This window comes from Emydura macquarii, unplaced genomic scaffold, assembly GCF_026122565.2.
Source record: "Emydura macquarii macquarii isolate MOO-44397 ecotype Brisbane River unplaced genomic scaffold, CSIRO-AGI_Emac_v2 contig_2473, whole genome shotgun sequence".
Taxonomy (NCBI): Eukaryota; Metazoa; Chordata; order Testudines; family Chelidae; genus Emydura; species Emydura macquarii.
In genome coordinates, this window is record NW_027132610.1 from 29,539,789 (window position 1) to 29,556,879 (window position 17,091).

Here is a 17,091-nt window from a genome sequence, read left to right on the forward strand (position 1 = left end):
AGGGCGGGGCAAGCAAAGTAGTGCAACTGGCTACAGCCTATTGGGCCATAGCAGGTCCAGGGGGGCAGTCATCCCCAGGTTAGTGTAGCCAGGGGAGAGGAAGGGGACACAGGCCCACCCGACTGCACTGCTTCCCAGCCCTATGGCCCTAACGGTGGCAGGGTGTCCCGCCCCTGGGTCAACGGGTCTCCAGCAAAAACGTGCTTGGCTAGTGCCCAGGTTTGAGCAGAGCCGGACTGAGGTCAGCTATCCCTGGGCCACTTCCTCTACTCCTGTACCGAGGTACCTATAGCCCCCATCATGGTCCACCTCCTAGGGGTAAATGGAGAGGGGCAGTCCCAGCAGGCTCCCAAGGTTGCTAGCATCTGGTAGCTCCTCCAAGTTGTTGGCAACGGGCGGCTTGTCTCTGTGGCGGGCAGCAGGTAGACCTTCCCAGTCACTGGCCACCAGCAACCCTTCCCAGTCACTAAGGGCCAGGTAGCTCTGGCAGGCCCTCAAAGCTTCTGCCACTTGGTAGTTCAGGCAGCTCTTTAGCAGGCCCAGGGTCAGGCTCAAGCCCCAGCACAGGGGGAGAAGCATCCTCCTCCTCCTCCAGCAGCTTCTCTCTATGTGAGCTGCAAGGCTTGGCTTTTATATTTCCACTTCCTGTTCTGCCCCTGCTCTTCTGGCTTGTGGGCGGTGACGTACCCGGGCCTGCCCACCAGGGGCGTGCGTCGGCCCCTCAGTGTTGGCCTCTGAGGGAGGCCACACCGCTTCACTACAGACCTGACAGTGAATATTGGAAAAGTACTTCTGCGTATTATATCTGTAATTGTTTCCTAGTTAAAAATTGCGCATTTAAGTGTTCTTAATTGAGAATAGTCCATGTAATTTGTGGATCTGATTATATTTTCCTGTTTAAAGGCTTTAAATGTTTTATAAAATCAATTACAATAAAAAGAAATGTAGAGTTACTGTAGATTTGTTTGGATCTAAGTCATTTGTTTGTAATATCTACAGGGAAAGGAAAGGGCAGAGGCCGCCTAAGACCTGAAGATGAAGAGGAACTAGGAAATGCCAGACCTTCCGCACCCAGCACACTGTTTGACTTCTTAGAGTCCAAAATGGGCACTCTAACAATAGAAGGTAATTTATTGAAATTAAAATGATCTATGGAAGCAAGATCAGACACTGCTGACCTAGTTTTTCAAAGCTGTTAAGCACCTTCTTCTCGATAGATGTTAATGAGAATTGTGTATGGTCAGAACATATGAAAATTCAGGTTGTTCGTGTTACATGTATGCATGGTTTTCAATTAACAATTTACATTCATAATTTCTCACTACCACTTGGTTATGAAGAGATGTTACAAGTTTATTAAGAGAAAAAGGCTTAATTATTTCATGGTCATCGTGGATCTAATGGAAAATAATATGTTTGCCATGAAAATTTTAGGTCATCATTTTCTGTGAGTTTTCTTTCAGTACACTGCTCAGACAAAAGGCAGATGTGGATGTGATAGTGTTTGGTTTTTCTGAAGTATTGGTGAGTGGGCGTGAAGCAGATTGGGAGTAATGGGGTCTTGGATTATCTCAAGGTGGGTCTGCAGATCCAAACCACATAAGAGTGCAAGGGACAGAAGGGAAAAAGAAATAAAGATACCTACAAGAAAGGGGACCTGATTATTCCAAAGAAAACAGTACCATTTTCTCATGAGAGGGCTAGTTTCTTTTTCTTCTAGGTTCATAAGATTTCTGTTCCTTCTTCTTTGCCATTCAGTGGGCGAGTAGGATAGTGTCCTCTCAGGCATGGTCTGCACTACATGGTTAGGTCGATATTAGCTGCCCTGTGTCAACCTAGCTGTGGAAGTGTCTTCACTTAAATTAGTTCCCGCTGATGTAAGTGCCTCTCTATGCCTATTTAGTAACATCTCCTCCCCGAGCAGCGTAGAGTCATAGTCAGTATAATTAGGTTGATGCAATGTCAGTGTAGACACTGCATTGCTTACAACTGTAACTGGCTTTGAGGAGCCGTCCCGCAATGCTCCGCACTGGTAATACAATTGATGTCCTAGTGTGGTCATATCCTGCTGACACAAGGATTCAAGTGTGCACACACAAGTGATTTAATAGCTGCAATGGCTGTATGCTGACGTAAATTAGATTGACATAATTTTTTGGTGTAGACATGGCCTTCGTCTGAGGAAGACTAAAACATTCAAGTATGGGAGGGAGAGTAACAGATACTTCAGAATTTAGGAGAATGGAGTCCCTATCCGGCCTAGAGCTTGTACAGACAACAGTTGTTATTTACAAAGCAAAACTTTAAATAGGCTAAAAAGTGGGGTTTTTTTGTGCAAGGTGTGCAGTTAATTTGTTCTTCATACGAGTATGAGACAGTGGCTTCTTCATTGTGACATTGGGACACTTGTGAAGTCAGTGATTTTTGTATTGGGCAGGTGCAATACCATGGAGTCTCTTCTTTCTAGTAATATTTTCAATTGATTCCTCTACAAGTGAGTCAAACAGGAGGAGGACTTATTAGATCCAGTATTTTCTCTGTCCTCATAATGAAGTATTCAGACAAATCTTGGCAGGTGTTAACAGTTTCTGGTTTGTTGAGAGCTTATACCTCAGCAATACAATGAGTTATGCCATACTATGATCAACTCTGAAAGATTTCTGCTGGCATAAAGTACGCCACACGTTGTCAGTAGGTGCTGACTTAGGAAGATCATACAAGATTAGTTTGCTTTTTGCCTCGTATATCTGCAGTTACGTAGCATTTGAACACTGATTGTGCTATCATAGAGAACCTGTATTTTCTCTAAAGTAGATCTGGACACAACCAGAAAATGAGCAAACAATGACCTGTCTGTGGTTAGCGCTGTACTAGTTCTGCCACTTTAGCTTTCACTTTCTTCTTTGCATTTTAGCACAGCTTTAGTCTGTTTTTCTTGAATGTAGCCCATAGATTTAACCTGCACTTTTTTCCCTGCAAGAATTTGGTTCACAGTACTGTCATTGTAAATCCATCAGGTCTCAGGAATACTATTGCCATCAACAAAGGAGCCGATTGCATGTATGACTGCAAAGAATATGTGCTGTTCACTGGGACATAGAAGCCACTGTCCAAAAAGATCATAATGGGACCTTTTTAGCTGTTGAATAGGCCTATGAAGGCCCATGTCTAGTATCATGACATACTTTGATTTCATTCTGCAAATGTGTTGCAGCTGGATAAGGGGAATGTTAACTGAACTGAGCGATCAGTGGGGCTAGGCAGGTCTGACTGGCAGGAAACATGCGTGGGTTATTCACTCTAGCACCATACATAGTGTCAAATTAAAAGCAGACCATGTTAGAATTTACCTGTCTCCTGAAATGGTATGGTAGGGTGTGTGCTGGGTATCCAGATCATTTGAGGGTACATTTTCCATCTCTTCAGTTGAAGCTGTATTCAGTGATTTTTCAGCTCTGGAATACATCCTACTTTTGCAGAGTAATCAAGTGAGGTTAAGTGAATGTAGAAATCTCTACTCTAGTAGATTCAGCTGCTGCTTCACTGAAAAATGGACTTCATGGCTTTGGAATTTTTGAACCTTGATAGAAAAATAAGTGAGTTCTGAAGTCAGGAAGCTCTTTCAAGGAGCAGGCAGCACTTTACTGGTCCAGGCAGCACTTGAGGCGGGGACTTGCCCCATTAATACATTCCTGACAGCAGACCATAATAGTACCTTTACCATCTGCTAAATCTTCAAGATTATCTAACTTATCAGCAGCACAAAATATAAACATATCCTTGACGAGGTCTGGGAGAATGTACAATGCTTTCATTTGAATTCCATGCGGTGAAGAACCTTGTTCGCAATTGCAATTTCCAAGTGGAGTACTTTGTTGTAGTCAATGCAGGAGCCAATACTGTGCAAGCTATGCGAGGAATTTCTTATGAGTTTTGGAATGTCTTGTTAATCCAACAGCCACTTGTAGTGGTAGATTATGCATATGCAGCAGCTGATTGTGTTGAAAATCTGCTCTTCATTCAGTCACTCGTACATGAGGCTTTGCGGTAAGTGGAGCACAAGGCTGCCATTTGCTTATTGTCATACTTGCTGGTGCTACAGTCATTTCAATCACTGATGTACCATTTAAAACAGAAATACAGGTCAGGCAGTAATATTTTTTCAGGTTTGGCATCAGCTATGGATCCCTGAAACTTCCATGTGTTTCAGGACAAATAGTTTTTCCATAAAAATTTAGCAGCTGCAAACAGTCTTCATATTACTGTTGAATTTAGCGCTTTCTTCCACTTTTGATTGAGCCACATCTTTTTCAGCTTTTAGGGATTAATTTCTGTGGATGGGATTGCTAAAACCATGACCATATCCCACAGTTAAGCTTCAGTAAGAGCCTGGTTGCTAAGCATTTGTTCCTCTTCAATCCCATTCAAAGCACATATTTCTTTGTACTTAGTATCTGCATTGGCCATCGCCACCAATTTCCCTCCCATTAGAGCCACTGTGATTCAATTTCTGTACTCCAGCGGAGTTGCACAGTTTGTTGGAATAAAATCAGAATTTGTTTCTGTAGCTTTTACCTTTTGACACAACACTTTACATACATCCTTCATGTAGCTTTTGATGTGAATATGCAGTATTGTATATGTGGGCATCTTTTGGATCAATGCATCCACTTTACTTTCCACTAAGAGTGACTTATTTATAGTTTCTCTCCTGTTTCATGTGTTGAAATTGTGCTTAATGGATGCTTTCAGGCTTCCAGTTTACCACAGAAAAAAGAGGTGTCCTTCTTGAAACATATACCATGGGACCTCGTATAGTGAGGCTTGCCCATAGCTGGCACTTGTCCTGGCATCTTTAACTTTTGCATGATGCTTGACGTAATCCCTCTCCAATCTGCCAAATTCAGTTTATGGGTTATATAAGGTGCCCTGGAGCATTGTATTTAACCAGGTCCCCCGCAGTGGTATTCTCCCACTTTAGATTAAGATTAAACTAGTAGTAGTACACTTCGCCCTCCTTCCATTAATGTCTAAAAATGATCAAGACCAAAGTAAAAACAAGGAATTTCTAATACATTATTTTGGGATTGTAATTAATTGTTATATAACTATGTGCATGCTGTTTGTAGATTCCAGTAATTTCTGGTTGCATGCTGATGCCTTAACCGGTGCCTCATTACAACTCTTTTGGCATAATATACAACGCTGATAATCAGCACCACTGAACACCTTCTTTTTTGCCGTTGATGACAATTAAACTTGAAACACTCCCTCCCTTTATAGTAATCTGTAAAGTTAAAACAATTAATCCGGTACATGTTCTGAGTATTAACTGATAACTAGGGATAAGACTTTGAGAGACCTCCATGGAATTAGCCTTTTTAGCTTCCACTTTGGGCTGTGGGGCAGAAGTTGTCAGCTTCTGGGGTCTGCAGAGCTCTCAGGAAGTGGCAGGTCTCAGCAGCTGCAGGGATCCCACGGCTCTGAGTCCCCAGCAGTGGCAGTGACTCTGCCAGCTGGTATCAGCCAGGCTCCAACCTACCAGCCCTGCTGCTGTCAGCTAGGGTGGGCGGCAGAGGTCCTCAGGCTTGGAGCTGGGTTGGGCAGTGGGGGACCCTGCAGCCCCAAGCCACCGTGGTTAAACCCCGAAGCCTCAAGCCACAGGCAGTGGGGGGACCTTGGAGCTCTGGGGTTCTTCCACTGCACAGGGTGGCTCTGAGCTCTGGGTCTCTCTACTGCTGGAGGTGGCTCTGGGTCCCCACCACTCACAGCAGCTGATGGCTGGAGTCCCTGGAGCTCCCAGTAGGTGCGGGTGATGGAGGAACCCCACTGCCCCAGCTGTGAGGGGTGGTGGCGGGATTCCCCCAGCCCCGAGCCACCGAAGGGGGACCCTGGAGCCCTAGTGGTGGGTCCCTGGAGCTCTCAGTTGCCACGCGGAGACCCCGCAATCCATCTCCAATCCACAGTGGGGAAAAAGAAAAACACAAATCCATCTGGTTCAAATATGCAGCCAGCTTCATCATCAAAAGCACCAGTTTTAATGGGCTAGTCAAGGATTTGAAGCCTCCCCACTCTTTAGTCTACCTGCTATAACAGTTTGCCCATCTGCCTCATTTGGAAGCTCTCTCCCATTTCCAACATGCATGGGAGCAGATTACCACAGACAAATGGGTTTGGGAGATTGTTTGTTTCATCGGGCTACATCCACTTCACGTCCCCACCTCTCTTCCCCATCACTCTTCCGGGACACCTCTCACAAGCTCTTACTGAGATAGGAGATAAACTTCTTCCTCCTTTTAGGAGCAATAGAGCCTATCCCAGTCCTATACCAGGGGAAGAGTGTCTACTTGAGGTACTTTCTTGTACAAAGAAAAACAGAGGGTGGAGAGCAATTTTTGATCTAAGGCACCCAAACAAGTTTGTGAAGTCCCAGAAATTCAGGATGATGATTCTGGCAGGTGATAATTCCTTCATTAGACCTAGTGGATTGGTTTTCAGTCCTCCACCTACAAAAAGCTTACTTTCACATTGTGATACACCCAGCTCACAGAAGATACTTGCATTTTTAATAGGTTGGGATCACTTCCAATACCATGTGCGTCTTTTCAGTCTCTACTGAGCTCCAGGAGTGTTCTCAAAGGTTCCTTATTTTGGTGGCTGTTCCCTTTCATTGAAAGACAATTGTGACATTCCCATACAGTGAAAACTAGCTCTTCAGGTCAGTCTGAAGGGGAAGTGCTGTCGACCAACCAGAAGGCCATATCACTCTTCCTATAGTTAGGCCTCCAGCTCAATGTTGATAAGTCTGCGTTGACCCCATGCAGAAAATTCACTTCATCGGGGGCATTTGCTGACTGCCAGGGCTTATCTTCCCATGCACAAATTTGCAACCTTATCATAATCAAGTGAGCCCTCAAACTGCTCTCTTTGCAGCTCCTAGGTTACATGATGGTTTGTACTTGTCACAGATCATGCAAGATTATGCCTTCGCTGCTTTCAGGAGTGGCTCAGACACAGTCTGACTATAAAACACAGCTTAGACAAACAAGTTTCTGTTCTGCACTAGGTGAAAATCCCTTAGGCTGGCGCAAGAATCACCACAAAGTTGGAGCCAGCATTCCCGTCTTCAGCCAGTGCCAACAATCCCAAAACAGTGGATGCTTCGCTATTCAGATATGGGGCACATACTGTTCTGGGCAGATGGTTCCCTCAGGATACCAGTAACCACATTACCTTGCTAGAACATGAGACAGTCAGAAATGCCTGTCACCACTTTCTACTTCTCATCAGAGGGAAGTCTATCACGGTCTTGATGGATGATGTCAACTGACAGGTTGAACTCAGTCAACGCTCTCTCTGTGCTGAAGCAATAAAGTTACGAATTTGGTAACCAATTTGGAATTGGTGCATAGCCCATATTCACATTTCTGCAACATATCTTCCTGGAGTACAAAATACCACGTCCGATGTTCTCAGCAGATGCTTCTCCTAGGACTGTGAATGGGAGCTGGACCCACAGATCCTGAACAACATATTCGAAATATTGGTATGTCCAGTAATGGATCCCATTATCTCAGCCGCAATCAGGAAGTGTTGTCTGTTCTATTTGGGGGGAGGAGGTCTCTAGGCCTTCAGTCCTTTCTCCTTCCTTGGATGAAGGGTGTGTATTACACATTTCCCCCAATGTTCTATTCTTCAAGTGCTGAACAAGATCAGGCAGGACAAGGACAAAGGTTACCCTGATAGTCCTCATGTGTCTGAGACAAGCATGGAATCCTTACCTGTTTCAATTATCTCCTTGTCTGGTGATCAATCTTAAGTGCTTCCATCATCTTCTCTCTCAAGGTAAGGGCTGAATGCTTCATCCCAATCTAAAGAGTCTCTGCCTCAAGGGCACGGCACCTCATTGGTTTGTGGAAGAGTCCACCTTTTTGGTAGAGGTGTAGCAGGTGTTAAACAGCAGGAAGAAATCTACCCATAGTACTTACCTTGATGTGGAAAAGATGTAGCTGTTGGCACAAATACTGGAAATTACACCTGAATCTTCCTCTCTTTCACTTATCCTGGCTTATCTGCTACAATTGAAAAAACAGGCTTATCTAGTAACTTGATTATGGTTCGTCTGGCTGCAATATCAGCCTTCCATTCTCCAATGGAAGGGTTCTCAGTATTCTCCCATCCCCAAATTTAAGGTTCATTATAGGACTGAAGTTACTTTTGCTCAAGTAAAAGCCTTTGCTCTGGGATCTTAGTCTTGTTCATAAAGCTCTCACAGGTCCTCCTTTTGAACCTGTAGCAACCTAATTATTATTAACCCTATCCATGAAGAAGGCCTTTTTAATAGCCATTACATTGGCTTGAAGAATGGGGAAATTGGGACCTTGATGGCGGATCCTTCCTTTACAGTATTTTTCAAGGATAAAGTTTCCCAACGTCCACACCCCAGATTCCTTCCTAGTGTATGATCTCAGTTTCATCTGACCCCAACCATATATTTACTGTTCCCTCTACTCCCCAAAAACCACATAACTTGAGTCAGGAAGCTTCTTTCCATACCTTAGAGGTCAGAAAAACACTGGCTTTCTATCTCGCTAGGACCAAACCATTTTGGAAATCTCCTAGACTATTTGTCTCCACAGCAGACACTTCTAAAGGGTTTCTTTATTTCTATCCAGATACTATCGAGGTGGATTTCGGGATGCATTGTTGCTTGCTATGCTCCTGCTAGGGCTCTGGCCCACGCTAGTAGGTTGTAGTCAACACCTGTGGCCTTCCTTAAGGATGTTACAATACCTGAAATCTGCAGGGTTACTATATGGTCTTCAATACTTACATTCTCCAAACACTATGTCTTGGTCCATGTCTCTAGATCTGATGCAGCAGTGGGCAGTGCGGTTTTGTCTTCTGTGCTAGACTTTCTTCCAAAGCTCACTCCTCCTGGGGATACTGTTTGAAGTCACCTGAAGTGGAGCACTTATAGGGACATTACTCAAAAGGATGGAAAGGTTACTCACCTTGTGCAGGAACTGTAGTTCTTTGAGATGTATCCCCCTAAGCACGTGCCCCTTCCTGCCCTCCTTCCTTCTGCTTTGGAGTTTTCTTTGTGGGACTTCATGGTGGAGAAGTAATTGAGTGCAGTTTGCCCATGCAGCCCTGGATAGCCTCAGTGTGGGACACGAGAATGTGTAAGACGGATGTGTGGGCAGAATGGACATTGCTAATGAAAATCTCTGATTGAAGGTGCATGGGGTGCATGCCTGAAGTGAAGCACATACAGGGCCACACATCTTGAAGACTTAGCTACTGCACAAGGTGAATAACCTTTCCTGAATCAATGTAGCAAACTTATCTGGAATAATCAAAAAAGGATATTGCAGAGTGAGAGGGGGTTCAAAGAGAGATGACGAAAATGATCAGAAACCTGGGAAAAAACTCTTGTATTGAGAGTGAAAAGATTGGAATTGTTTACCTTAGAAAAGGGATGAAAAAGAAGACATGATCAATGTATAAGAAATAATGAATGGCAGGGAGAATATAGATCAGGAGGTCTCCTTGTCTCATAATACAAATACAAGGGAAGTTGCTGGACTACATGGAACATGGGTTTGATCCAATGTGGCAATTCCTATGGGAAAAATCTGAATTTCTGCTGCATGATTCTGTGTGACGTGTGCACCTGGGAATTAAGAAGATCTTGCTATTGAAATTACTGAAGCCCTTGCAATCTTTTTCAGAAAAGTTATGGACAACTAGGAAGGTACTGAAAGACTATTGGAAAGTAAATGTATCATTTGGTTTGAAAAGGGAAAGAGGAGTGATCCCAGGCAGTTAACATCCTAGAAACCTAACTTCTGTCCTAGGAAAATATACTTGACTTAGAGCTTGTCTGCATGGGACATTACTATATAACAAGCCAGGGTATGAATCTACAGCTCACTAGCTTGCTACCAGTAGCATCCTATGTGGACACTGCTACAGCACCCTGAAAGTCCTGGAATTTGATTTGGCTACTACTATTGTAAAGCATAGTGGGTCAAAGCACACTCCAAAACCTTTGATGTCCGCTCAGGATGTTACTGCACGGGAAGATGCTGAGTTGTAGATTCATACCCTGGCTTGCAGTGCAATAACATCCCATATAGAGGACTCAGAATAGTGCCTTATGGGTACTGTAGAAATATGTAGAAAATAGCTTACTATCTAAGCGGACAAGAGGCATATTGAAGGGTGTGGGAAGGGTGTATATATAAAGATTTGTATATACATAGATGTGTTTGCACGTTTGTTTTTATATTATAAATAAATAAAATTGGTGCCTATTTGCTACCTAGTTATCATTAAATAACTGACTTCTTTATGATGGAAAAATATTAGAAGGAATTAGAAATAAACAAAAGACTGAATTACTTAAGAATATTGGAACCAAGAGTAATATTCAGCATGGCTTTCTAAAGAATAAATCTTGCTAGGGAAAAACTGATTTTTTTTATAAAATAACAAAATTAATGGATATAGGGAATGCAAATGTGATGGATCTGGATTTTAGTAAAATGCTTTATACCACCTCACTTAATCTTAAATGAAAAATTAATTCAAATGTATGTTAATCAGAACATTGTCATGTAGGGTAACATTATAGTATTAGGTTTAGGGGAGGTACGTACTGGATTGTCACTGGGATTGATGTTATGGTCCAATTTGTGTAATGTTTTAATGATCTTGAAGAAACAGTATATTACTGAAATTTGCATATGATACTAAGTTGGGAGTTGTTGAGAACATCAGGGAAGACTGATATTATATAAAACACTCTGAAAGCCTTTTCTGTACTAGAAAAATGCATTGGTTTCATTAAACATTTAAAAACTAATCCTTAATTTGCACATTTAAATTGGTTTAACCCTTACTTACTTTTATTGATTTATCTTAAAATGGTAATTTATCAACCCAAGCTAAATTAATGTAAGGGATAAGTCAAGTTTAAGGGCTTGTCTACATTGGCAGAATGTTGGTTGCTCAGGGTTATGAAAAGAACACCCCCCCAAGCGACATAAATTTTGCCAGCATACGCACTTGTGTGGACAGCGCTATATTGGCAGGAGATGCTCTCCAACAACATAGTTACTGCCACTTGTTTAGGTGGCTTTATTATGTTGGCAGAGAGCTCTCTCCCGTCGACATAACATAAAATGTGTGTTTTTTTCACACCCCGAGCGACAAGAGTTTTTCCGGCCTAAGAGCCAGTGTAGACAAGCCCTAAGTGTGTCTACTTTAGGGGTTACATGAATTTAACTAAATCAGTTTTTTAAACTATTTAGTTAAACCAGTTCACTTTTCTAGTATAGAAAAGGCCAAAGAAATTAGCTGTTGGGAAAGAAACAATATTAGATTCAAATGGGGACAAACTATGTGAGGTTTTGCTGATAGATGATAATGGCAATGGATGACAGTCAGGTGCCCAAGGTAGTTTGTTTAAGATCTAGCAGCTGCCTCTGATGCTGCTGCTGATATGTTGAACAACCTCTAGACAGTAGCAGTACTGTGGTTTGATTTCTATCAGTTTTTGCAGCCATGTCAACAGCATTTCATGGTCAGTGATATTGAAGGCTGCTAAAAATGTGAAGGAATCAGAATGGATGGTTGCCTTTCATCTATCAAGGGGGACATCATAATGGTAAAACTAGGATGGACTCTTGTCAATGGGTATTAAACAGTTGAGGAAATCTGATGATTTCAGAGCACTACTACAACCATCTTAATAATTGTTCCCGCAAAAGAAGATTAGAGACTGGCAGATAATTGGGGAGACTTTCCATCTAAGAAATGGGTTCTTGAGAAAAAGGCCCAAAAATAAGCCTGTTTAGGAGAATCTGGCTCATTATCTCCCAAAAGAGGAGTATGGGTAGTCTTCACCAGAAATAGCCCCACTGTTCCTCTACAAGACCACTACCACCATTTGGTATGGTCTGTTGACTGGGACTATTCAGATGTTTAGAATGGAGGAAAAGTGTAATAAAAAAATATGTGGGATGTTGTCTAGACCAAAATGTTTCTTCACTGATGGCTTGGTTGATTGCTGCAGACCTGAAAACTTAAGATAATTCTTGTGTTGTATTTACAGAAAGAAAATTTAGTTAAATGTACTATTGCTCAGAAACCCTTTATATGAGGTGCTAAGGATGGTTTTTCTGACCCCATATAGATATACTAGTAGAATATACTGGATAAAATATACAGCTTTCTCTAATGATGGATTATCATTTTGATGGTAAATTATCATTTTAGTTTGATAGCAAAACCATGTTTCCACAGTAACTTGAAGAAAGGTTTTTCAGTTTTTTGGGGGAATGATAGCCTAAAAATAATTGGTTTGGTGGAAACATGATCCACGTCTTTGTTAAACATGGTCGGTGTTTGCTCTCTTTCCCCCTCCCTGCTGTTATACTGGTGATGGTATTGCAATGGAAGTACCTGAGGAAGGACTGAAAATCTGAAGTGATAGAGCCTTTTCAGACCTCCATATGATCAGCAGAAGCATATGGGAAAGAAAAGCAGAAACTGAAAGAAAATGAGACTAGGGAGGCATCTGTGGTGGGAAACAAGATATGAACCCTCTGTTTGTTGGCCAGTCCAAATCTATGGTTCCAAACTCAAAATTAGGATAAATGTTGAAAGCCTGCATTGCACGATAAGGTATTTTTTCTCCCCAAGATGTGCACACATAATGCTAATTAAAGTTAATGACAGTAATATGTTCACCAAAGGGATATTTGTGGGGGGAGAAGGAGAATAGATGTGGCAAGTGAGATAGCTTGCTCGTATAATTTGGAAGCAAATTACTAATGAAATGCTGTAGTGCTTCATTGCTGTCCTGAAGAAGTCTGGACAGCTGGGATAGTGGCAGGCGTATGGACCTGCAATAAAAAGAAAACACATTATTACCATCCAGATTATTGGAGTGAAAGATTTATTTGTTTGAACATGTTTTCATGTCTGGCTGTAGCTTACTTGTATTATAAAATAGTTATAGTGATAGTCAATCTACCGTATTTTTTTGGCACAATAATGTAATTATATACAATTGTGTACTTTAATGTTCGTGTTCATAGAGTGTATTGTTTAACTAAAAATGAGAATTTGAAGTAGAATAAAAAATTCCAATTTTCTTGGAGTTATACAGTCCTTTTATTTTAAAAAAAAATTCCATTATGTTCGTGAAATATTTTTTCTTCACAAATTATTTTTGTCTGATCATTCAAAACGCAGATGTAAAATTGTTCCTTTACAATCCTATTTGCTTATGCACTTTATTGTATTGCTTCAATAACAAAAATTCTGATGTTTCTTGTGGAGGCTATAGGAAATAAAATAAAGTCAGCAAGTTCAGATGGAGAGGAAGAAAACAGTGTAGAAAGCAAATTCTTGTAGCTTTACAGAGAACTCTGTCTTCATTGCAGGAAGGCTTAGCAAAGAGAGAGGACAATCTTTTTTTTTTTTGTAAATTGTCATGGTAGACAACAATAGTTGGATCCAAGAGTCAGTGAAGCAGCTGGCAAAACCAGGTGTCTTATGCTACTTCCTTCAGTGTCAGATGTACTTTGTGCCATTCTAAAGTTAACTAAACATTTTTATGATGTGCTTGGGTCTAATTATTAGCAGAAGCGCTTTTTCTCATAAAATGTGATTGCTGATAATTGTGTTTTGCTAGCAAATACTATATGATGGCAATTACTTACATAATTTGAGCTTTATTGCAGCAATCCCTTATTTGCTTCTGAGATGCATGATTTTAAACAACTGAATGTTGTTTTCATATTATAGCTGGTTCTAAATGAAAGCAGTTTATCCAGAATTAAGAAGAAGTTTAATGGGTCTTCTATGTATGTCTATATGTATAGTCTTTGTGATTTCTTTGATGATCTATATCCAGAGTGGTGGAGTGTTGCTTGCTTTGTTTGTTGTTTTGTTCTTGGTTTTGTGCTTATAAAACTTAGTAATAGTGGTAGATGGAGGAAATGGATAATTGGTCACCATCATAGCCATCAAAAATTCAGAGGTTTTAAATCATCCTATTTCACATATACAAACACTTTACACTAGTTGATCAGATTTACTTTTTGTCAAGAATATACATAGAAAACGGTGAAGGAAACAAAGAGCATACCTGTATAATTAAAAGTGCATGTAAGCAATTGTTTTTGAAGTATGTTGTTATCTCTATACTGAGGGCTTTACTTAGTTAACATCATTCACTAAAGTGAAAATGTAGAGTCCTTTACAATGGCTAGAAATGAAATAATATGAGGAAAATGATCTTTGCTCTAGTAAAATTTTGCTATCTTGCGTGCATGTATGACATGCATTCCAACCTGAGACAGTAGGACAGAGGAGGACAGGGAAGGTTTTCATGCATGATAGGAAGAAATTTAAAGGAACAACATTTGGAAATAATCCCTAAACTTTGAATCAGAGACAAACACCTTTGTTAGGTTAATACCCATAAATCTGGAAACAGAACAGTAACAAAATTAACTGCCATCTTTTCAAAGAGTGCAGAGAGACTCAGAGAGGCAATATTAGTAATTTGCAAAGCATGTTTTTGAAGTCCACTACATAGCACCCATTTTTTAGCAATATCTTTGGTGAATTAATCATTACTCTTAGAGTAATCTAAGTAGCTTGCGTAACTCCCGTCGACTGCCACCAAATTTGCTGGTCAGTGTAGACCAGACCTCAGGTCCATGGACACTCAGTGCTTGTATAGTCTTTGTAGTTGCTAAATGCACTTACTGATTCCTTTTCATTTCCATTAAATTTCTTGCTGAGGCTTTGTGTCTTATTGGCCCCATAAAGAATGCCTATGTTTTTAGAACAGATCTTTGGTTCAAAGTGTTTCATGGAGTCGAAGCGAGTGTATGTTTTTCTGCATATACATCAGTCAAGTGGTAGACCTTTGGGGCTGTTGAAGAAAATTATCAGTGAAATAAATTGGAAGGAAAAAAATTGACAAGAAAAATGTGAGTGAAAATTGGAAGATCTTTAACAAGAGATTATTACATGAACAAAAAGTCACAATTCTATGATCACTGGCTGGTATTTCCAACTCAGCAAGTTCCTGCTGATTCTTCTGAACAAGGAAGTAAGGCTTTTTGTGTATAATCTTCTCAAGGTCACAGATGTATAGTGGCCTAAAGGAGTAAAATAATTGACTGACAGTTTAAAAGGGAAATGCCAGTTGACTTCCTTAAAACTACTTGGCAGAAGACAAAAACCTTCTGGCATGTAATTAATTTTGAAATGGAAATTTTTCCAAACCATTTTCCCAATCTTCCAGTTATGATAATAATGGGGGTGATGTGTGTGTTTGTGTGACAAAACAGCATGTCATCTCTGTAAAGTGCCAAATTTACTTTTGTGTTTCTACTACCCTATGGAAATCTGTTGCTTTCCTGAGAGCTTTACTAGTGGTTCACTGGAGAGGGCAATAAGCAGTGGAAACAAGGGACATCCCTGTCTGCCCACCTCTACATAAAAAGAAAACCTCCTGATCAGCATCCATGAGTGCTTACTTTTTCTGTTAAGGGATGCGTGGAATACTTGCACCTACTTAGTGACCAATTTACACAGTCCAAGTTTATTGAGCCATTGTAATCTTTACGTCAATTTAACCCTATTTTAAAGTTCTTCAACACTGAATGACAAGGCAGGTAGGCTTTGCCTATATTCTGTAATTTTTTTGTATACAACTGATGGTGTCAAACATTACACATAAATTCATTATTATCCTTCTGCTAAGTCCAGACATATGAAGTGGATCTTGTCCAATAGATATTACTTGGGTAATATATTTTTGTTCCTATAATAAAATGTGTTTCTAAGACTTACAGTTTGTTTGGCTTTGATCCTCTGAATGTAACAGTATAAGGCATTTTAATAAGGGTCCTGTGACAGGCTGAACTAAGCCCAGAGGCCCTCTGCTGGAGACCTCAGGGTCCTGCTGCACCTGTCCCAAGAAAGGAGCAGTGGAGCTAAGTCCTCCAAGTGGCCTAGAAAGACTACACAAGGCTAGCCAATCACAGGCTGCAGGGGCAGCGAATTAGGGTCAAGGAGAGCTATATAAAAAGGAGCTGCAGAGCCAGAGACAGTCAGTTTCTTGTTGGATCCAAAGCAGTGTGGATGGTGCTCATGGCTGGCCGAAGGGAATTGCAGCACCACTGACGATCAGTGCTGGCAGGGACCAGGGGAGCCCTAAAGAATTCCTGGATGGTTGCTGGGCCTGAACACAGAAGAGCCCTGAACTGAGGGTGAAGGCTGGGGCCATGAGGAAGTGGCCCAGGGAACTGAAGGCAATTTCGTTAAATGGACATGGCAAGATGCGGCTGCTATTCTTAGGGTCCCTGGACTAGGACCCGGAGTAGTGGGCGGGCCTGGAATTCCCACTCCCCAATCTCCCATTGGCCACAGGGGAAGTGGTCTACAATTAGACAATGATTAACCCCCAGAATGGAATCTGCACTGTTAAGTGGCCCAGCTGGAGAGCTGGGCCCAAAAGACCCAGAGAGGCAAAACCATTGCCTCCAAGGAGGAACTCTTGGGGTGTGGCCTGATACCAGAGCCAAGACTGTTTAAAGACTGCAGACACACTCAACCAGAAGGGAGCACTCATGAAAGGTGGCTGATGTGCTGTTACAGACCCCATCTTGTATGTCACTGTGAATATGCATAGAAAAGAAGAGTCAGTTCGGATTTTCTGTATTGAAATTAAATCCAATAGGTCCCAGATTGTCAAACTTTTAGTAGTACGGAAATCTTCATGTATCATTAAAGGATTTAATTATTCCATAGGCAAGTGGAATGGGAATCTAAATAATCCTTTAAAATGATGCTCATTTCTTTGGTACCATGATAAAAACAATAATGTTTTTATCTGTTTGCACCACCCCTTGTTCTGCTACTCAATAGCACTCGTTATATTAGAAACACATTGTTCTCCAATATGTTAGGCCAATGTTTTGCCATCTTTGTTACCTTGCTGCTAAAATTTGTGATGTGTGAAAAAGTTTTACATGAGTTCCAATAAGAACTTAACAG

The 17,091-nt window shown here is 41.2% G+C and overlaps 1 protein-coding gene across 3 annotated transcripts in view; it reads left to right on the forward strand.

Annotated features, from left to right (window-relative positions):
• Positions 1 to 17,091, forward strand: part of TDRD3 (tudor domain containing 3) — a 208,888-nt gene that overhangs the window by 140,025 nt on the left and 51,772 nt on the right. For all 3 annotated transcript variants that reach the window (XM_067563207.1, XM_067563208.1, XM_067563209.1), the window contains one exon: positions 1,000 to 1,125. In XM_067563207.1, coding sequence (XP_067419308.1) covers positions 1,000 to 1,125 — 126 coding nt within the window. The remainder of the gene's footprint in view (positions 1 to 999; positions 1,126 to 17,091) is intronic.